This window comes from Myotis myotis, unplaced genomic scaffold (genome assembly GCF_014108235.1).
Source record: "Myotis myotis isolate mMyoMyo1 unplaced genomic scaffold, mMyoMyo1.p scaffold_m19_p_11, whole genome shotgun sequence".
Lineage (NCBI taxonomy): Eukaryota > Metazoa > Chordata > Mammalia > Chiroptera > Vespertilionidae > Myotis > Myotis myotis.
The window spans coordinates 38680050-38702294 of NW_023416315.1; the positions used below are offsets into that span (position 1 = coordinate 38680050).

Below are 22245 nucleotides of genomic sequence, written 5' to 3' on the forward strand. Positions count from 1 at the left end.
GAATTTAGGAAGGACATCTTAGGCCTTTAGTAGATTTTCAAAACACAATTTGTGGTGAGTTCTATGTGGAAAGGTTTCAGTAGAGAGCTAATCTCTCTGGGTGGACCAGTTTAAGGTTTGACACTCAACCACACCAGTGAGCTAGATGTTCCTTATCTTGGTCACATATCCTGATCAGTGTTTGGTCTTTTCGAGGTAATGATCTTTCACTGGAGATCACTTTAGGACCTATTCAGGTGTGTGTGTTTTTTTCCTTAAAGATCCCAATTTAAAAGACTATCCTCACTATTGTTTTGTCATTGTTAAAAACGTTTTAGAGAGAGGAGAGAGAGAGAGAAAGAAACAGCATTCGGTTGCCTCCCGTTGGACGAACCCACAACTTGGGCATGGCTGGAAATTGAACCAGAGACCCCTCGGTACACAGGATGATGTTCAACCAACTGAACCACACTGGCCAGGGCCTCATTGATTTTGTTATATGTAGTAAAGTTTGTTTTGGATGATATAGTCTCCAACTTGTGTACAAATAAACTGGTCTCAGTAATTCAAGATGCCGATTAAAGTAATTCATCTCATTACATATTTTTTGGAATCTCCAACGATTTGAAATAGAACATTTCCCCCTTGTAAACCATTCATTACTTTACTAAATAAATAACTATTCAGTACTATGTGGCAGGCATTATTTTGGCACTGGGGATTCAGTGCCGAATAAAACTGCCTTTTTGCAGTTTATATTCTATTAATGGTGAAAGACAATAAACAGACACATTCAATATATAATATACTGCCAGGTGGTGGTAGATGCTACTTGGGAAGACAAGCAGGATAAAGAGGTGCAGTCATTAGAGTGGGTCAAAATGGGGTTGTTGGGTAAGGCTTTTCTGAGAATGTCGCATTTTGTCATAGATCTAAATGAAATGAAGCAATGAATGGGCCATGAGACTATCTGGGGACAAATGTCTAGGCAGAGGAAACACCAAGTGTAGAACTTGTGGTATGATATTTATTCTAGCCACATAATTTTTAAATGGGTTCAAGAGACACTTAATCATATTAAAAATTTTCTATGACTGCATTTGGCCGTAGTCATAAACAAAAATTATATATTGTTTTTAAACAATTTTATCGTAATTCTAATTTAATTTTATTTTATCTAATAGGGGCCAGAGTTACTCAGCAAATATATTGGAGCAAGTGAGCAAGCTGTTCGGGATATTTTTACTAGGTTGGTTCACTATGAGTGTTTTTTAAGTAACTCACTCCATTATTTATTAGTCAATGCTTTCTGGTCTTCAGTTGGTTTGTGTGTGTGTGTGTGTGTGTGTGTGTGTGTGTGTTTTAAGAACTGATATTTGAAAGCTGTGATTTATGTGGATTATTAATAATCTAGAAAACAAAGATTCTGTTTCACCAAGTACCACTTAAATATAAAACATTTTCAATGTTAAGTTTGGTAAATTATTTGGTTTTATGTTTACAAAAGAAATATTCCTGAAATGCTGAAAGTGGAATCATACATAAGTGGTTATTCAAAGGAACCTCAAAGTAAATCCTTATATGAACCACATAATTGCTGTACTTTATCTTTTTAACACTAGAAAGACGGAAATTTAGTATATACCTATATTGCCCAAAAGCAGTCAAAATGACTGCATTGTGAAAGAATAATATCGGAGCACTCTTCACTTACGTTCCTTAGCTTTTCCAATAACTCACTTCTATTCGACATTTCTTTCATGAATTTAGGGCGCAAAAGAAATACAATAAACAACTTATTAGAACAAGTATCACTGCATAAAGATTCGAATAACAAGTACTAGTTTAGCTAATTGAGCAACTGCAACTTATCAAGTATCGACAATTTATCATGTACTTGTATGTTATCATGTGACGGTAATCGGAAAAAAAATGAAAACTGTTATTTCAATACAGAGCAGACCTGGTCATATAAGAAATTTACTCAATTCAATAATAAGAGTCATAATTTCCCCCAAGCAGTCAAAATGACTGCTTTTGGGCAATAGAGGTATAACACACATATATATACCGGAAATGGAGGGGGAGGTAACTACAATTATTAATAAACGCATTCATATGTTGTAAAAAAAAGTCACGAAATTCTAAGACATTGTGTCCTTATATACATAATTGTTTTTCTAATTGAAATTAAAAAACAGTCAAAATGACTTCCTTGGGCAATCTAGTTTAATTTAAGATTCCGTGTGGCCAACTTAATTAAGGGTATAACTGTTACTGCATTTATATAAAAACTAGAGGCCCGGTGCATGGATTGGTGCACCGGTGGGGTCCCTTAGCTTGGCCTATGCCCTCTTGGAATCCTGGACTCCTCGGGGGATGTTGGACTGCCAGTTTTGGCCCAGTCCCCACAGGCCAGGCTGAGGGACCCCACCGGTGCACGAATCCATGCACCAGGCCTCTAGTATATGCATATAAGATCTTTGGTTAATCTCTTCCCACCCTCCCCCTTCTCCCCTCTGAGATTCATCAGTCTGTTCCATGTTTCCATGCCTGTGGGGTGAGTGTCTGCCCCCTGGTGGTCAGTGTGCGTCATAGCTACCGGTCGAACGGTCGCTTAGGCTTATATATATATATAGATACATATGAATAAAAAGCTAATATTTTAGAATCAAAATAATTATTTAAATGTGATTAGATTCTAGGGAGTTTTAAAATTAAAAAGCTACTTCATTCTTCTAAAATTGTATATAAAATGAGCAATTAGGAGAATATATGTAATGTACATATACATTTTGAAGAATAATAACAATATGAATTCTTGTATATCCACCACCCAATTTTAGAAATGGAACATTACCAGGAAAGCATTGTTATAGATAAAGATAGTCACCATATTGACAAAAGGGTCAATTTATCAGGAAGACAGTACAGTTCTATTGTTTGTATCTAATATTATAGCTTCAAAATATTTAAGACAAAAATTGACAGAATTGCAAGGAGAAATTGACAAATCCACCTTCATAGGAAAATATTTTAACATAGGTCTCCATAATTAGTTAGATTGAGGTTTAAAATAGTAAAAATTTAGAAGATTTAAACAACATATTCAGCAAGATTACTCTAAGCATATTTAGAACATGTACCCAACAACTGGAGACGATGTATTCTTTTCAAGCACACCTAGAACATATTTGAAAATTGGCCATGTGCCAGGCCATATACAGCAATTACAGTAAGTTTCAAAGAAACAGTATCTCACAGACTATTTTCTGAATACACAAAATAAATGACAAAAGGATAATCCCCTTCCATACATTTAGATATTAAAAAAAACAAAACTCTTCTAAATAACTCATGGGTTAACAAGGAGATCATAATGGAAAATACTTGGCACTATTAAATAATGAAAATCCTAGCCTAGCTGGTTTCGCTCAGTGGATAGAGCATTGGCCTGCGGACTGAAAGGTCCCAGGTTCGATTCCAGTCAGGGGCACATGCCTGGGTTGCAGGCTTGATCCCCACTGGGGGGCATGCAGGAGGCAACTGATCAATGATTCTCTCTCATCATTGATGTTTCTATCTTTCTCTCCCTCTCCCTTCCTCTCGGAAATCAATAAAAATATATATTTTAAAAAATAATGAAAATTCTATTAAAATTATCAGATGCTGCACAACTTATTTCAAGGATAACATATAGCCTTAAATTCTTAGGGGGGAAAAAAGGTTAAAGTTGATCAGTAGATATTCATCTCATGAAATTAGGAAAGTATGGGCATAAACTAAAAATAAAAGGAAATAATAAACTTAAGGGCAAAAATTAATTAAATAGAAAACAATTCAGTAGAGAAGTTAACAAACCCAAATATTTTTTGAAAGCCTGGTACAACTGATCGATCGTTAACAAGATCAAGAAGAAAGTGAGTATGAATCAACAATATTAGGGACAAAAAAGGGACATGACTAAAGATATGAGAAATGTAAAAGGGAAAATTATGAAATAATATGACAAACTTTATGCCAATACTTTTGAAACTTGGGTGACATGGACAAAAATAGAATGGACCAAAATCAAGGAAAGAAGAAACAAAATCTAAATAGTCCTGTAACTGTAGGGGAAAAATTAGTCACTTGTTCAAAATCTTTACACAAATCAAATATCAGACCCAGTGGTTTTCTAGGAAAGTTTTGGCAATCATTCCATGAGCAGATCATGCTAGTCCAGCAATGGGCAAACTACTGCCCGCGGGCCGGATCCAGCCCGTTTGAAATGAATAAAACTAAAAAAAAAAAAAAAAAGACTGTACCCTTTTATGTAATGATGTTTACTTTGAATTTATCTTAGTTCACACAAACACTCCATCCATGCTTTTGTTCCAGCCCTCCGGTCCAGTTTAAGAACCCATTGTGGCCCTCGAGTCAAAAAGTTTGCCCACCCCTGTTCTAGTCTGTTGTTGGCCTCAGATTTGTTTTACTTGTCATGCTAATTTAATAAGATACGGTTGGGTGTGTTTTTTTAAATCAGCATGACAGGTGTTTTGTAGTAGGGGCAGTTCTTCAGACATCTAGTCCAGCCTGTTACCAGAGCTGGAATTTATATTCTCTTTTCTTTAATTAAAACAAAATTAGTTAATCAAGTAATACATTAAAAGTCAAAGTTCAAATTAGGAAAAAAGGTAATATACATAACCAAAATATATTTTATACAGAGTTCTTACAAAACAATATGAAAATAATGAGCTTGCCAAATTTTAAATGGACAAAAAGATATGAATAGGCATTTCACAAAAGAAATAAAGGTGGCCAGTCTTATATAATGAAAGGCTAATATGCAAATCGACTGAACAGCAGAACAACCGGTTGCTATGATGCGCACTGACCACCAGAGGTCAGACGCTCAATGCAGGAGCTGCCCCCTGGTGGTCAGTGCACTCCCACAGGGGAGCACTGCTCAGCCAGAAGCCAGACTCAGGGCTGGCAAGCACAGCAGTAGTGGTGAGAGCCTCTCCCACCTCCGCGGCAGCACTAAGGATGTCCCACTGATGGCTTAGGCCCACTCCCCATGGGCCTAAGCCGGCAGTTGGACATCTCCCAAGGCTCCCGGACTGTGAGAGGGCAAGGGCCGGGCTGAGGGACTCCCCCCAGCCGAGTGTACGAATTTCATGCACCAGGCCTCTAGAAGGCATATAAAAATGTTTACTTATATTAAGAATCAAAGAAGCATTTCACTTATTGAATAAGACTCTGGTTTTAGTTCTTGGCCAGGAGGCCTGCGTCATAAGCAAACACCTTGACCTTGCTAAGACCCAATTTACTGAGAACTAGTAAATTGCATAGGCCTTGCCTTTTTCAAGGATTTGTTGTGGGCTTTAAATAAATACATAACATGTGTGTGTGCATGTATATAAAATTACCTTGCAAACTCTGAAGCCCTATTCAAAACTATTAAATACTGTTTGTTTCTCCCAGAGCTCAGGCTGCAAAACCCTGCATTCTTTTCTTCGATGAATTTGAATCCATTGCTCCTCGGCGAGGCCATGATAATACAGGAGTCACAGACCGTGTGGTTAATCAGTTGCTAACTCAGCTGGATGGAGTAGAAGGCTTACAGGGTAATAATAGTAAATACCAAAATAGTTTATTATAACAAAAATCTCACCAGGACTTAGTAATAATTTTTATTCTTCCCCCCAGGTGTTTATGTGTTGGCTGCTACTAGTCGCCCTGACTTGATTGACCCTGCGCTGCTTAGGCCTGGCCGACTAGATAAATGTGTATACTGTCCTCCTCCTGATCAGGTGACAATTTCATATTTAGAGTCCAAACCCAACACATGCTACACTCTTTCCTTGTGAACTTCTGCCATGTAATGGCAGTTGTCCTCAGAAGACCAGCTTTAGGCAAAGGTTGTAGTCACTGTTTGCTCAAAGCATGAAAAGATTCTGAATTAGATACGAATCTTCTCTTTGGCCCAGCCATTTCCATGCAAGTGTGAAAACTGTATGATCGTCAGTGTTGGCCAGTTGGGGTAAAAGGAAGGAAACCTCAAGTATTGCATGTCCACATTTGCTGTGTTTAAAGATCACACGTTTCATTATCCCAGCAAAAGACTCTGATACAGAATCAAGCATATGACGGTACATAAAGATACGATTTTTAACTGTTCTTAGTCCTGTGTTGTTCCAAGTCTTGTTCCGAAATTTATAAACTAGCCAAAGGTAAAAATAAATTAGTCAAAGGTATAAAATACCTAACTTTATCACATGTAGCTATTTAAATTATTTTAATTTTCCTTTTGAAACACTTTCTCAGCACATTTGCCCGTCTAGAAAATAAGCACTGTCTGAATAAGAAATGATTTACACTGAATAGTTAAGAATGTTTTTGTTCATTTTCCTCCCTTTGTTCCTTCTGTTAGGGAAAAGTTCTAAGGAGGATAAATAGTAGACTGGTGGTGCATTTATTAGATATGTAAAGTTAATTTATTAAAAATGGTGAGATACAGAGTTTAATATTTAATTTTGCCTTTTTGGTTAAATCAGTTTTTCTCCCTTCAGGTGTCACGTCTTGAAATTTTAAACGTTCTCAGTGGCCCTCTACCTCTGGCAGATGACGTGGACCTGCAGCATGTGGCCTCCGTAACTGACTCTTTTACGGGAGCTGATCTGAAAGCTTTACTGTACAATGCCCAGCTAGAGGCCTTGCACGGACGGCTGCTGTCCTGTGGACTCCCAGTAAGTTATTTGAGATTGTTGCTAAGGTGTTTTATGAGCGATAAGAGAAGCTCAATATCAAAATCTCAATCTTAAAAAAATTCCTATTTTTTAGCAACTTTGGTAAACTAGATAGAAATTCACCTTTAGTCAGATGTTCCCTCATTGGAATATTGGCTTTACAGAGAGTTTGTAATTATGAAGAAAGAGTTGAGTGTCTTTTTCTTTAACACGTTAAGCACTCTATCAGTCACCAGTGACTGACACTATACTTTCCGTCTGGAAGACAAAACATGTTAAGCTGGGCGCTTAATGTGTTAACCTTACCTTACTGTTGGCAAAATATGTTGATGTGTGGAAGGATATTATTTAAAATAGGATATCATGGCCGAAACCGGTTTGGCTCAGTGGATAGAGCGTCGGCCTGCGGACTGAAAGGTCCCAGGTTCGATTCCGGTCAAGGGCATGTACCTGGGTTGCAGGCATATCCCCAGTCGGAGATGTGCAGGAGGCAGCTGATCGATATTTCTCTCATCGATGTTTCTAACTCTCTATCTCTCTCCCTTCCTCTCTGTAAAAAATCAATAAAATATATTTAAAAATAAAAATAAAAATAAAATAGGATATCATGAATTAGATAATATAGTCAGAAAAATATTGGAGTTTTTAGTTTTAACTTTTTTTTTTAAGTATATTTATTTTGAAGGTCATTGTCCCAGATCTGGCCAATAGGAGCTGCTTTGGGATGGCTTCTGTGTCCCTTTGATATGTCCTCTCATTCTTTGGTCACTTAACTTCCCGATACAACAGAGTGTTCTCCATTTATCTTGTACTTTCTGTACCCCAGCCCTAAAATCAGCCTGTTCTCTACGGACATTGATTTTTATGGCAGATAATTTGAACTCTGCTACATTATGGGCTTTATCATACATTTTCTAGGAAGGGTTTTCTTGTGTACTCCTCTTCCCTACATTTTATTGGAGACACTTGCAGAGCCTGATGTTCCTAAATCAGATACTAAGTTTTGTTATTAATTTCGACAAGCCACTGAAGCTCTTCATTTTGCCCCTTTTATTATCAGAAAAGGTATGTATCTGTAAAGATTTCTATAACATGGTTGAGTCATTTTAGAGTAGAAAATTTTGAATTGAAAGAAACATAAAAATAAAATCAGAGGTCTAACTCCCAAGTTTGTTACAGAGTTGAGGGTGTTGGGGAGGTGATTGGCACATTATCTACAATTCCATCTTACCTTTTTTTTATTTTAATAGTTTAATTTTTATTATGTCTTCAGAACCATTCGAGAATAAGAGCTTTTTTTGAAAAATACCTCAACTTTCCTTGTACTGGTCTGTTAGAAAGTATTGTGTTGTTTATTTCTGAATTGTACTAGTATTATTTAGATCTTTACATCTGTTTGCCCTTTTGTGTTTTAGGATGGAAGTTCCAGTTCCGACAGTGACCTAAGTCTGTCTTCAATGGTTTTTCTTAACCACAGCAGTGGTTCTGACGATTCAGCTGGGGATGGAGAGTATGGCTTAGAGCAGTCTCTTGTTTCTCTAGAGATGTCTGAAATGCTTCCAGATGAGTCAAAATTCAACATGTACCGGCTCTACTTTGGAAGCTCTTATGAATCGGAACTTGGGAATGGAACCTCTTCTGATTTGGTATGTTGTACAGTCATCATATAGTGTTGGGATGTCAAGTTGGACAGTGATTTGTCTCCTAACCAGCCCCACATGTTCTTTCTGATGGACTGGTTCTTGAGTAAAACAGTCTTGTTCTTCTTACACTAATGATTCATTTTTCATTTCTTGGTAAGAACTAAGACAGAGTTGGCAACAAGTGGGTGGCAAAGTAGCCAGTTGGTTTCTTTCAGGTTTATCTCCCTTCATCACTGGTTCTCAGACATCTTTTTTTTTTTTTTTTAAATATATTTTATTGATTTTTTACAGAGAGGAAGGGAGAGAGACAGAGAGTTAGAAACATCGATGAGAGAGAAACATCGATCAGCTGCCTCCTGCACATCTCCCACTGGGGATATGCCCGCAACCCAGGTACATGCCCTTGACCGGAATCGAACCTGGGACCCCTCAGTCCGCAGGCCGACGTTCTATCCACTGAGCCAAACCGGTTTCGGCCTCAGACATCTTTAGTAGCAGATCCATTTTATATTAAATCTAAATTCTATTATTATAGAGCATTTGAGGATAAGGAGAAAGTTGGTATAATGCAAAAATTTTTGACCACAAAATGGTATCTATTTGTAACACTTTTGGTGGAAAGTATAACCACAATAAAAATGTTATGAGTAGTAGTAATGTTTCCACAAGAAAAATGTTAAGATTAAATATGGGCAGTATCATTGTTTTACTGAATTAAAATAGCATTCAATACATTCCCCCCTCCCCCAAAATTAACAGTGGCTTGCAGTTACTTTATTGGCACATATAACATTTTTACAGATATTTAGTTATCTTTTTCTTGTTTTTTTATAAATTTGTGTTAATTCAGGTTTTTAAAACTATAAAAGTGATCCATTTTTATTCCTAAGAATAGTGAGCTATTATTTTAATTCTAGTCATTAATTGTTTTTCTGTTTTTTAACTTCTATATAGAAATGTTTCAGAACCTTATATATTTGTTGAAAACTAAAGCTCATTTGGAATCTATCTTGAGGGCATTAGTGTGGTAGATATAATAACAAAGTGTTAAAAGAACCTTGTGTTGTGGCAGTTTTCACTCTGGCGGTTCAACAATATAGCTATAAATGGACTTTATAGAATACTAGAGGCCCAATGCATGAAATCTGTGCAAGAGTAGGCCTTCCTTCCTGGCTGCCAGCACCAGCTTCATCTGGAAGGACGTCCGGTCTAATTAGCATATTATGCTTTTATTGTTATAGATAAGCAGTTTGCTTAGCTTCAGTTAATTAAATTATAAGCTTGTCCATCTTCAAGTTTTAGTATTTAACATTTTTTACTTTATCTTTGATAAATATATACTTTGTTTCTCTCTCCTCCTCATTATTGCACCTAACCCTGCAGAGCTCACTGTGCCTGTCTGCACCAAGCTCCATGACTCAGGATGCTCCTGGGAAAGATCAGTTGTGTTCACGGCCTCCAGTGTTCAGAACAGCTTCACAGGAAGGTTACCAAGAACTTACGCAGGAACAAAGAGACCAACTGAGAGCAGATATCAGTGTTATCAAGAGCAGATACCGGAGCCAAAGTGGAGTATGGCTTTTCTCTCCCCATCCATTATCATTGTAAAACTTTTAAAGATTGTATTTCCTTTTTTGATATGCATTTATTTGATTTGTAGGTGAGCTATATTTATAAACAAGGGACTGAAACTCATTGATGAGTCAAATCGCTGTGTGCTTCGTATCAGAAACGGACACAAAGTCTCCTGAAACACTGACAAAAAGAGATAACACTTGGACTGCTGCTTTTTAATCATGTCCCTAAGGTAACTTTTTGTCATTTTCATTTTAAGGAGGATGACTCCCTTCACCAACCAGGACCAGCCAAAACCAGCCTGGCCATCAGTCAGTCGCATTTACTGACCGCACTCAGTCACACCAGGCCATCCATTACTGAAGATGACTGGAAGAGTTTTACTGAGCTGTAAGTAACAGATTCTGATTCATCTTATTAGAACTGACAGTTATACATTTAAACTCTTGAAGTTCTTATTTAAAATCACCAATATTTTGAATATTTAAAAACCAATTCAGAAATTTGTTTAGTAGTTATGCATTTAAACACCCATAAACTTCAGGAGTATAGAAGTCAAAAATGCATTTTAATTAACCAATTCTTTGATTAAATCATTCATTAATTCAAATATAATTTTAAGAGCTTTGAAGAAGTAAAAGGAAAATTAAAAGCTCAAAATGGTTTCAATATGTAGTTTGAAAAAATTGTTTTCACTTTCAAAATAATGTGTATTTTACTAATCTCTAGAACATTCCTCCAATACATTCAAGTTGCTCACTCGTACACATTTGGAGTTACAGGGATCTTGCAATTGTCTCTGTAGTGACTTAGAGTCACAACTCTTTCTTAATTTTGCAATACTTTGGGGTATGCATGTGTGTGTACATTGTAAAGGCAGAAAATTTTTCCTGCTGGTCCAGTACATAATTAAATTTACATAAGATAGATTCTAACAGAAAAACAAATTTAATTGCACATGTTATGGGAGCCCCATAAAAATAAGAGACTCAAAGACAGACAGTTGAGGCTCATATACTATCCTGAGCTCAGGACCTGGATAGGGGCCAGGGATTTAAAAGGGAAGGAAGGTGAGAAAAGCATATGTGTGATAATCAATGTTTGCCCTGCCTTGCAGATAAGACTTTCAGAAAAAAAAAAGTTACCTCTGGTAATAGCTCTCTTTCTAGCACCAGCCTACTGTCTAAATTCTTCTAGACAGATAAGGGAGCAGTAAAAACTCCTTAGTCTGCTGGGTCTTGATTCCCTTCAGCTCAAAATGATGCACCTGCCAAAGTGGCACATTCTGTTCCTTTCGGTCCCCACCTTTGAAAAGTCCTCAAGAAGTTTCATAGTCCAAAAGCTGAGTGGGTAGATGGTTCCAGCTCACTGAAGCAGCCTGTTAGTGCTGAGAATAGGTCTGTTTAAACAGTGTCTCTGGTTGCAGGAGGTGGTGATACAGGTTTGCTCCTAAAGTTAGGCCTATATTGTGTAAGCAATCAGATACATTTCTATGGGAACAAAAGAAAAACAAAGGTTAATGATTAGAGCAGACCATAACTCCATCCTGAGGGCTGCCAGTTGAGATTTCTAGGTGTCAAATGAAAGCATCTTTTGCAGTTTGGCTGCTCAGGTAAACTTTCTGAGTGGCTCACACAGCAACAGGCAGTAAGATTGCCCATGCATATCCTGCTGTGATTTCTGGAAAGTTTAGACCAAGTTGTTTGTATTCAGTTTTCAGGAAAAGGGTAGTTTTTATTTACAGGGGAAGGAAAGTAAGGAAAGCAGATGTGTGGTAATCAAACACAGGACAAAACATCAATTAACAGCACTAGAATCTGATACCTGCACAGGTGTATTACTGAAACATAATTCCTCTCTCTACATTCACCCCATTTCTAGCAAAGGTAACCACAGTGAAACTAATCTGTTTGCACATTAAGTGTAGTTTCAATAAACTTGGCCTGATTATTTACATAAGTGCAGCAGGAATAGTGATCATCTATATATGCTCTTGTGTATCTGCTTTATTGGAATTTTTCAAAGCCTCTTGAGGTTCCCAAGATACTCTGAGGTTTCTACATCTGCCAGGAAGTTATGTTCTTTTCTTTTTATTTTATTGATTTTTTACAGAGGAGGGGAGAGGGAGAGAGATCGTTAGAAACATCGATTCAGCTGCTTCCTGCACACTCCCTACTGGGGAGGTGCCCACAACCAAGGTACACGCCCTTGACCAGAATCGAACCTGGGACCCTTCAGTCTGCAGGCCGACGCTCACTCCACTGAGCCAAACCGGTTAGGGCAGGAAGTGATGTTCTTTACTCACCTGGCAAAGCTGCTAGCTAGGAACCCTGTAAGCAGGTACCAGGCTGGTTTTCCAAGGTGTTTCATTGGCTCCATAAAGTGAACCTTAGTTCCTTCTATGTGCATTCTCAAATATATATTCCAGTTCAAGCCTTCAGAGTATAATCAGTGTTTCTAACTGTGTCTGTTAGAAGGAGAAAAGAATCTTGTTGAACTTATGCAAATAACTATATTGTAAGAATATTCACTAAGAGTTTCTGAATTCTGGAGGGCTCAGGTAGGGAGCACTATATTTTCAAGGAGACTAACAAGTACAGGTTTCTAACAACCTTCAGATCATAACATTGAACTGGGTAAGAATCTGCAGAAAAATTTGGTCTAGTACATAATTAAATTTACATTAGATTAGAAAAACAAATTTAGTTGCATATGTTAATCTTTGTTTACAAAGATATTTTTTACCAATTTATTGATAGCTTAAAAGAAGGTTTCCTTAAATCTGGGGGGAAAACAAAAGAACCAATAATGTTATAATCATCCTCATTAACTCATTGAGTCCCATGTAATTAATTCTTGTTGATCTTGCTTTTTGGTTAGCAGTTTTAGGAAGCCATTGGGTTCTCCACCAGAGTTCTGCAGATTCTTACCCAGTTCAGGGATATGATCTGAAGGTTATGAGAAACCTGTACTTGTTAGAGTCTCCTTGAAAACGTAGCACTTTTGCAGGAACACTTTTGCAAAAGCATCAAAGTAAAACCGTAACTGTCTGTAAATGACAAAAAATGGCCATGTTTCAAGATCTGATGTGAGTTCATTATAATTCAATTGACAAGATAATTATTTCTATGACACACAACATTTTTAAGATGATACCCGGAATTATGACGGATATCATTATGTATCAAATTTTTAGAAATTTTATACAGTTTTTGAAACACATAATAACAACATATATCCATACAGATATAACCAAAAGAAGTTTTAGCATTACTTCTAGATTTTGGTGGGTAAATATACTCCATGATGTTCCATAAAACTGTCTCATGACATGTTTCTCCACATAACGCGTCAGGTGGTGCATGACTGTATAACAAGCCTAATTAGTTTAACAAATCTTTTGAGATATTCCAGGGGTCTCTTAAAAACTCTGAAGTGAGTTTGAGTTCAAAATACTTAATTTAGAATTTGATTTGGGGAACATTTGTCAAAAATATAAAAAGATTTTAAAACAGTCAAATAGGATTCTGTATCACTGTGAAACAATATATAGTTATCCATTTAACCAAAGCGACAAAAACTTCGCAGGCAAATACAGAAAGTTACATAGTTGTAAAAAAAAAACCCTCTAGCTCTTTTAATAAGAGAAGAATCTGTTTTCTAGGCCAATTACTTAAGATTGTGAAAGGTTTTTCTTTAGCTTTTATCAGTAGCAAACCAATAGACCAAGAAAAAATTTTTCCTTTTAGCAGATGAAATTTATTAAAGTTTATTTTTTAAAACCCTTGTAATAAATTTACTCCATTTTAGCCAGCTTGACTACACAAAGTAAAATTCTCTCTTCAACTTTCTATTTCCCTTAACAAAAATCTATCTCCATACTTTTTTTCCCCCACGTTTTTAAAAAAAATTTTAGAGTAAGAGAGAGAACATTAATCAGTTGCCTCCCACACGTACCCTGACTGGGGATTGAACCCACAGATGATGCTCCAACCAACTGAGCCCCCTGGCCAGAGCCCTCATACCTTTTTACCAAAAGCAAACCTACTTTCCTTGTATACAGAGTTCTTATTTCTTATAGTTTTAATTACATATATTAATTAGAATCCCTAACCCTTAAAAACCTTAATTGCTAGTAATTCTGAAATGTTACACCAGCATTCTGTAGATTGGCAAATCTATGAATACATTTAATAATTTCTAGATCATAACCCTCTTTCTACTAGTACAGTTTTTCACTGTAGCATAGGACATGTTTACTAATACATCCAAATATTGTAGTAAGAAACCCATGTTCGCCGAGGTCGGTTTGGCTCAGTGGATGGAGCGTCGGTCTGCAGACTGAAGGGTCCCGGGTTCGATTCCCGTCGGGGGCATGTACCTGGGTTGCGGGCACATCCCCGGTGGGAGATGTGCAGGAGGCAGCTGATCGAAGTTTCTCTCTTATCGATGTTTCTGACTCTGTCTCTCTCCCTTCCTCTCTGTAAAAAATCAATGAAAATATATTTAAAAAAAAAAAAAAAAAAGAAACCCATGTTCAGTAGTGGTTCAGTATTTTATCTTACTTAAAAATGATCTAGTCAATGAGCACCCATCATTTAAATTAGCAAAACTCTAAGAGTGTAAGTTACCAAAAAGTTTTGAAAAATTATTCAAGTAGACCTCATAAATTTACTTTTTCTTAAAAATATTTAGATTACTGCCGAAACCGGTTTGGCTCGGTGGATAGAGCGTCGGCTTGCGGACTGAAAGGTCCCGGGTTCGATTCCGGTCAAGGGCATGTACCTGGGTTGCGGGCACATCCCCAGTGGGGAGTGTGCAGGAGGCAGCTGATCAATGTTTCTCTCTCATCGATGTTTCTAGCTCTCTATCTCTCTCCCTTCCTCTCTGTAAAAAATCAATAAAATATATTTTAAAAAAAATATTTAGATTACTTGTGAAAATTGCATGAGACATTAAAGTAGATAACCATTAACGATAAATTTTGTAACATGAGCTTATTTTACTAAGAAACCGGGGTAGAACAAAAGTATGTCAACATTATATTAAATGCGAATAACGCTGAAAACATGATTATTGTAATTAAACAAACTTTTTTTCTAACTAAAGATTATCCCAGATCATGTAAATTTGAAAAGCATTAGAGTTTTGTTTTTGTTTTTTTTTGAGTTATACTTATTTTTTTTTTTAAATCTTTATTGTTCAGATTATTACATTTGTTCCTCTTTTTTTTCCCCCCATAACTCCCCTCCTCCCAGTTCCCGCCCCACCCTCCGCCCTCACTCCCCACCCACTGTCCTCATCCATAGGTGCACGATTTTTGTCCAGTCTCTTCCCGAATCTCCCACACCCCTTTCCCCCCCAGGAATAGTCAGTCCATTCCCTTTCTATGTCCCTGATTCTATTATAATCAACAGTTCATTCTGTTCATCAGATTATTTATTCACTTGATTCTTAGATTCACTTGTTGATAGATGCATATTTGTTGTTCATAATTTGTATCTTTACCTTTTTCTTCCTCTTCCTCTTCTTAAAGGATACCTTTCAGCATTTCATATAATCCTGGTTTGGTGGTGATGAACTCCTTTAGCTTTTCCTTATCTGTGAAGCTCTTTATCTGACCTTCAATTCTGAATGATAGCTTTGCTGGATAAAGTAATCTTGGTTGTAGGTTCTTGGCATTCATCACTTTGAATATTTCTTGCCACTCCCTTCTGGCCTGCAAAGTTTCTGTTGAGAAATCAGCTGACAGTCGTATGGGTATTCCCTTGTAGGTAACTGAGTTTCTTTCTCTTGCTGTTTTTAAGATTCTCTCTTTATCTTTTGCTCTTGGCATTTTAATTATGATGTGTCTTGGTGTGGTCCTCTTTGGATTCCTTTTGTTTGGGGTTCTCCGCGCTTCTTGGACCTGTAAGTCCATTTCTTTCACCAGGTAGGGGAAGTTTTCTGTCATTATTTCTTCAAATAGGTTTTCAATATCTTGCTCTCTCTCATCTTCTGGCACCCCTATAATTCTGATGTTGGTACGCTTGAAGCTGTCCCAGAGGCTCCTTACACTATCCTCGCATTTTTGGATTCTTTTTTCATTTTGCTTTTCCGGTTGGGTGTTTTTTGCTTCCTCGCATTTCAAATCATTGACTTGATTCTTGCGCTCCTCTGGTCTGCTGTCGGGAGTCTGTATAATATTCGTTATTTCAGTCCGTGTATGCTTAATTTCTAGTTGGTTCCCCAATATAAGATCGAGGGTCTTATTAGTTTTCTTGTAGATCTCATTAAGTTTATTGGCAGCTTCTAAACAGTTCTTGAGAGACCTTAAAAGTGTGGTTCTGAACTCTATATCTTCCATTGACAATTTTGTCCTGTTTCTTTGTCTCCGCATTTTGTTATGCTTCCTTGGTGCACCCCCTAGTGGTCTTTGTTCGCAGTCTTATAGTTAAATCTTGATTGTTGTAGCTAATTCCAGGGAGGGTTTGACCTCCAGGCCAAGTGGCTATGAGAATCAGCTGTGTCAGCAGTGAGAGAACTTCTGTCCTCTAGGGAGGTGCTAATCTGGCGTTTGCCTGAGGCTATCCGACAAATGCCTGTGTGCAGGGCTTGGGCGGGGCGGGTCGCACAGGATCAACAGGGTGGGCCGGAGAGAGCAGTTATGGCGGCTCTCAGTCCTGTCCCCAGGGGCTCTGCCTCTCTGAGTCCCAGCACCCGCTGCAAAGCTCAGAGAGAAAGCTGCACTCGCTCTGACTGAAGCCAGACAGTCCCGCTTCTCCCGTTTGAGTCTGGGTCCCTAAAGACTCGCCCGGATCTGGAGCTCAGAGTCTGCGACTCCCTCCCGATTGAAAACGCCAACCCCGCCCTCCGCCGCCAGCCCGCTCCGCGCACTCCGCACCTCAGAATTTGACTTCAGCACTGTGCCTCCTCTGGGTGTCCGTATGCGTTTCTCTTTCCTCCTAGTTGTAGGACTTCCACTCAGCCAGCGTTCCTGTGGTTCTGGGTGATGTCCCTTCCGTTTTTTGGTTTCACTTTTGAAGTAGTTGTTCAAGGCAGCAAACTCCGGGGTTAACCTATGCCGCCATCTTGGTTCTCCTGAAAAGCATTAGAGTTAGTTTCTATTATATTTTTGAGAGTTTAGAACTATTTAACTTAATAAGTGCTTATTTTTTAAGCCAACTAAATAAAGCTTTTTCACAAATTAATTTTTGGCAGTACCATCCGATTGGAGGAAAGTATCACATATACATAACATACGTATATCCATCCACATTCACAAACACACCGACACAGAGACCCTATAGAAGTGATTCTCAACCTTCTGGTCCTTTAAATACAGTTTCTCATGTTGTGACCCAACCATAAAATTATTTTCGTTGCTACTTCATAACTGTTATGAATCGTAATGTAAATATCTGATATGCAAGATGGTCTTAGGCAACCCCTGTGAAAGGGTCGTTCAGCCGCCAAAGGGGTCACGACCCACAGGTTGAGAACTGCTGCCATATAGCTTCCATTCCAAAATTTTAGCCATGAGTCAGGTACAATAATACAAAACTCACTAGTTTATAAGTAACAGTTGAATCCAAATTGTGTCTCTGGTAGAACAAGTTAAGATTACTTGCTCAAATGGCTGATGGTTTTTACTAATGTTTGTGGAGAAGACTTCCAAGATGTCTATTTGCCCTTGACAAGTAATCTTATGGAGGCTCTGGACTAGATCTGGGACTGGGAACTTCTGTAGCCGTCTGTGTTGTAGAAAGTCCTTTTCAGTCTCAGGTGATTGGGGGTAGTGTTTTGGTTATCTCCTGAGGTGTTTATATTTTAAAGACATGGTAAGATTTACATCTTCAAGGGAGAAAGAATGCATGTTTTCTCCTAGGAGTTGTGAGATGTATTTCGCTGTTATCAGAAGTGTAGGATAATTACTATTTAAATTTTTCCTCTTTTTAGGACAATTCTGTTCTAAATATCTCTAAGCATTTTGAGAGGAACAGGGTAGATTTTGGGGTTGGTAAAGATAGGTAGACTTTGAAATGTTTCTAGAGCCACATTTCTGGTTTGGCAAAGAATCCAGTTTGTAAAATAACAGTCTCTTGACCATCCATCCAACTACCTGCAGATTTTCAGTTAAGGTGGGAATCAAAAGATGCCTGTATGCAAAGCTGCAGGGTGTAATGCAGTATGCCTTTAAAAAGCCTGTATAAGGTGTTCAACCTTGGATCAGTTCACCTTAGGGGAAAAGGCTCTACTGTTGCTTCTTCCAGCCCTTGAGTAATTGGCTCCCCTGTGAGAGGGTTTCCACGGAGCCATCTGGCTTGTCTGATAACTGCAGTAGCATCAAGGTCCCTGTGAGCAGGGTTTTGATAGATAGTAACCTCTCTGACTTCTAAAATTGGTAGGATGTTCTGAATATAGAGGTAACTACATTCACCAAGGACATGATTCTTCTCAATTTCATGCCTGAGTAACCTATATAACCCCCAGGGAAGTTAAAACAGGCAGATTGTGGTACATATATATAGTGGAATATACTTGGATATAAAAAAAAGAATGGAATCTTACCATTTGTGAGAGCATGGACGGATGTAGAGGGCACTATGCTAAGTGAAATAAGTCAGACGGGTAAAAACAGATACCATATGATTTCAGGTATATGTGGAATCTAAAGAACAAACAAAACTGAAACAGACTCATAGATAGAACAGACTGATGGTTGCCAGAAAAGAGGGGAGTATGGGAAGGCTGGGTGAAAAAAAGTGAAGGAATTGAGAAGTACAGATTGGTAATTACCAAACAGTAATGGGGATATAAAGTACAGCATAGGAAATAGAGTCAATAATATTGTAATATTACGTATGGTGCCAGGTAGGTACTAGAAATATCGGATATGGGATATTTTGTAAAATATGATTGTCTAGTCACTATGTGGTATACCTAAAACTAATACAAAATAACACTGAATGTAAACTATACTTGAGAAAACAACAACAGGCAGGCAGAGCTGGACTTTGAGAAGGGAATTGACATTGGATGTGGTAATTTCTGTTCTTTCATCTGGTTAAGGGAGTCCGGATGGTTAGCAGCAATACTCCTGTGTGTCCTCTTTCCACAGGTGCAAGTAGGCGATTGTTTAGCATGAGAGCTCTCTAACTAAATTTTTTTAAATTTAGAAGTTTTCCAATTCAAAGGATCCATCACCTGGCCATTGACAAGTAGCATCTTTAATTAACCTTAATAGTGATGCAAACCAGTAAGCCTTTGTGTAACTTAAGCATGGATGCAAAAGATGCAGCCCTCACAAGACCCATCAAGTTCATTCCCAGAATTAACCATTGTAGGAGGTGGTAAAACAATGGTGCTGTGAAAACAGTGTCTCTGGTTTCCCAGAGAACATGAGATGCCTCCAGTCACAGGCCTGCCTATCTGTGGCACTGGGCAGGCACTACGGAACTGGGACTTCTCAGCACTAAGAAAACCATGAAGGTTGAGAGGACAAAGGCCTCTTTGGTTGGGAGCCTTTAAGACCAGCTCCCTAAGGGCTGACCCAGTTGGACAGAGTGCTGCTTGTTACTTCTGTCTCAGAGTCTACTCAGCTGGCTGCAGGTACAAACTGGTACTTGCATCTTTTGGCTGACCGAGGCCAGAGAGAATATTCTCACTGGTTACAAAGCCAAACTCTCAAGACAGAACAAGATGAGAGGAAAACCTCTTTCAGTTTTTTTAAATAGGGGACCCGCATCAAAGTCTCCTGAAACAGGTGCAGGGCTGGCTCAAACCACGGGCTTACAGGACTTACCTACTTTCTACCCTAGGATTTTCCTTCTTATGATAAAAGACAGACAATAGGGGGAAAGGACCAATAGAAAATGAGTACTCATAACAGATCTTTATCAGTCACTATACCAGGGGTGGGCAAACTTTTTGACTCAGGGCCACAATGGGTTCTTAAACTGGACCGGAGGGCCAGAACAAAAGCATGGATGGAGTGTTTGTGTGAACTAATATAAATTCAAAGTAAACATCATTACATAAAAGGGTACGGTCTTTTTTTTTTTTTAGTTTTATGATCCGGCCCGCGGGCCATAGTTTACCCACGGCTGTACCACACCCAAGCAACTAGTTCACACAAGTATTTTTTCCTGCTGATCTAAACTTAGGAAAAGGAAAAGGACTCTCCCACTGTCCAGGTGACTGAGGCAGTAACAGTTCTTACCTTCGCCAGCTCTGGTCAGAGGTCCCATTTAATTTTGTGCCTATGGGAGCCACATAAAAATGTGAGACTCAGAGGCAGCGAGGCAGTTGAAGCTTCTGTGCTATTCTGAGCTAAGGAAAGGGATGGGGCCAGGGCTTCAAAGGGGACAGGGGGAGGAAGGCGATTCACAGCTGGGTGTGTGCTAATCCGTGTTTGTCCTGCTGTGCAGGTAAGGCTTTCAGATAGTTACTCTGGGATAGCTGCCTTTCTGGCACAGGCCCCCTATCTCAATTCGAGGCAATTGTGGGGACGGTAAAAAGCTGCTTCCTTCTGAGTCTCCTGGGTCTTGATTCCTTTCAGCTCAAAATGATGCACCTGCCAAACTGGCACATTTTGGGGTGACCAATTCTGCTCCCCTCAACATAAGTCATATGAAAGTATAACTATAAAGGTTATACTCAGTCTCCTGCACAGTGGGAGAGTCCTTTTCCTTTTTCTAAGTTTAGATCAGCAGTATAATTATAAAGGTTATACTTTTATATTACTCACTGCCATTTGTACTTTATCTTTCTAAATTGTCTGTTTATCCCCTTTGCTCCTTTTTCTAGAGGGGTGTTCAACTTTTGAAAATATATTTGTAAGAACATTAATTTCTGTTATGAGCACTTTTTTCCAGTTTCCCTTATGTTTCTTAAAACATAATTCTATTTGCAAAGAATCCATTGTCTTTTGTAATTTTAGCATTTACGTGTATTAAATATTATCTCACTTCTTTTTTAAGGTATGAAAACTTTCAAAATCCAAAGAAGAGGAAAAATCAAAGTGGAATAATGTTTCGACCTGGGCAGAAAGTAACCCTAGCATAAAATAAACTTTTTTTTTTTTTTGTGACTTGTCTATGTTGTAACAGTAAATATGGTGTCTGTAAATTTCTTTTTTATTTAATAATTAACTTTTTAAAACTACAGATTTGTAAACCTGTGGTGATATAATGATAAGGATTACTTGAGATTAATATTATATAATAAATTGGGATATTTATAATAAATTAATAAATTCTTTATCTTATTTGCTATAAATATATATTAAATCTTTAATGAAATAACATTGGCCAAATAGTAGAGAATGTAATTAAATACATTTCTTAGACCTAACAATTGCATATTCAATAGCTTTCTTGCATTTGACAAGTTTTATGCTTAGCAACTTCTTGACTGTTTTGGAAACAAAATACCCTATTTTTCACAAATCCAATTACCTTTTCTTCTTATATCAGCAAATGTGCCATTTTTACAAAATTCAAATAAGTTTAATTATTCCCTTGACCAGAAATGAATCACATCCCCCTGTATACTCCATCCAGCTCCAAGGCCAGGGTCTTGAATGATGTCCATTCCTCCCCCGTTTCACCTTGACTTTATTTCAATATTGAATCCATGAACTACATTGTACAGTCAGCCACTATCAACACAAACTGTGTAGTAATGTGGTAAGGGGAAAGGAAAAAGGAGAAAGTTAGGTGAAATATACATACAAGGAACATGAGACAGCAAAGAAAAATGTCCAGGCAGCAAGTATTGCCCTTTCTGCAGCTAGTTATGAGGCCGTGAATGGTAATTTGTACTTCTGTTATATACATCATGTTCCGTTACTCCAGCCAACACATCACCTGTAAAACTCTAATTCACTGATGTGTGATAAATCAGTCCTTTGTTTACTAAAGGGAAAATTTTAAATTACAAGAATCAAGTAGGACCATCTATTTTGGTCTTAAGAACCCTACAATTAGCACCGAAGACCCCAGGTACTGCCTAATTGTGGGCTTTGCTGCTGAATATGGAAGCCACATGCACCTGGCCTCTCACATGGCAGCTGCCTGACTTCTACTCCAGGACCCACCCATCCCCACTGAAATCACATCTCCCACTTGCATCCCCACAAATTGGGGGTTCATAGACTGATTCATTCAACATCCATTCCAAGGCCCTCCCCCTTGCTTTCCTGTGCTCCCTGGAAAGTGAATTACTGAGTCACATGAGCTTCATTACAGTCATGCGTGACTGTGACAACATAGTTCTAGACCAGAGTGTAGGTTGGTAGAAATCCCTGGGCTTCCTTCCTGGAATGAGGGCAC

At 38.1% G+C, this 22245-nt stretch overlaps 1 protein-coding gene and 1 long non-coding RNA gene across 7 annotated transcripts in view; one reads left to right on the forward strand and one right to left on the reverse strand.

Annotated features, from left to right (window-relative positions):
• The window catches only part of PEX1 (peroxisomal biogenesis factor 1), a 49701-nt gene extending 28542 nt beyond the window's left edge, over positions 1-21159 (forward strand). For 4 of the 5 annotated variants that reach the window (XM_036328204.1, XM_036328203.1, XM_036328206.1 and 1 more), the window contains 8 exons: positions 1164-1228; positions 5449-5591; positions 5674-5777; positions 6537-6713; positions 8129-8359; positions 9740-9928; positions 10191-10321; positions 20893-21159. In XM_036328204.1, the coding sequence (XP_036184097.1) occupies positions 1164-1228; positions 5449-5591; positions 5674-5777; positions 6537-6713; positions 8129-8359; positions 9740-9928; positions 10191-10321; positions 20893-20977 (1125 nt within the window). In that variant the 3' untranslated portion in view covers positions 20978-21159. Of the gene's footprint in view, positions 1-1163; positions 1229-5448; positions 5592-5673; positions 5778-6536; positions 6714-8128; positions 8360-9739; positions 9929-10190; positions 10322-20892 lie in introns of those variants that run through there. The other variant, XM_036328205.1, reaches the window with a different exon arrangement.
• Positions 10633-16866, reverse strand: LOC118666232. 2 transcript variants are annotated; one of them, XR_004970910.1, is made up of 3 exons: positions 16815-16866; positions 12237-12398; positions 10633-11421 (listed from the first exon to the last, which is right to left on the reverse strand). It is a non-coding gene; the product is annotated as an uncharacterized LOC118666232 (long non-coding RNA). The 2 variants fall into 2 exon arrangements; XR_004970911.1 differs by lacking the exon at positions 16815-16866 and adding an exon at positions 12862-12945.
• Positions 21160-22245: the final 1086 nt, after the last annotated feature.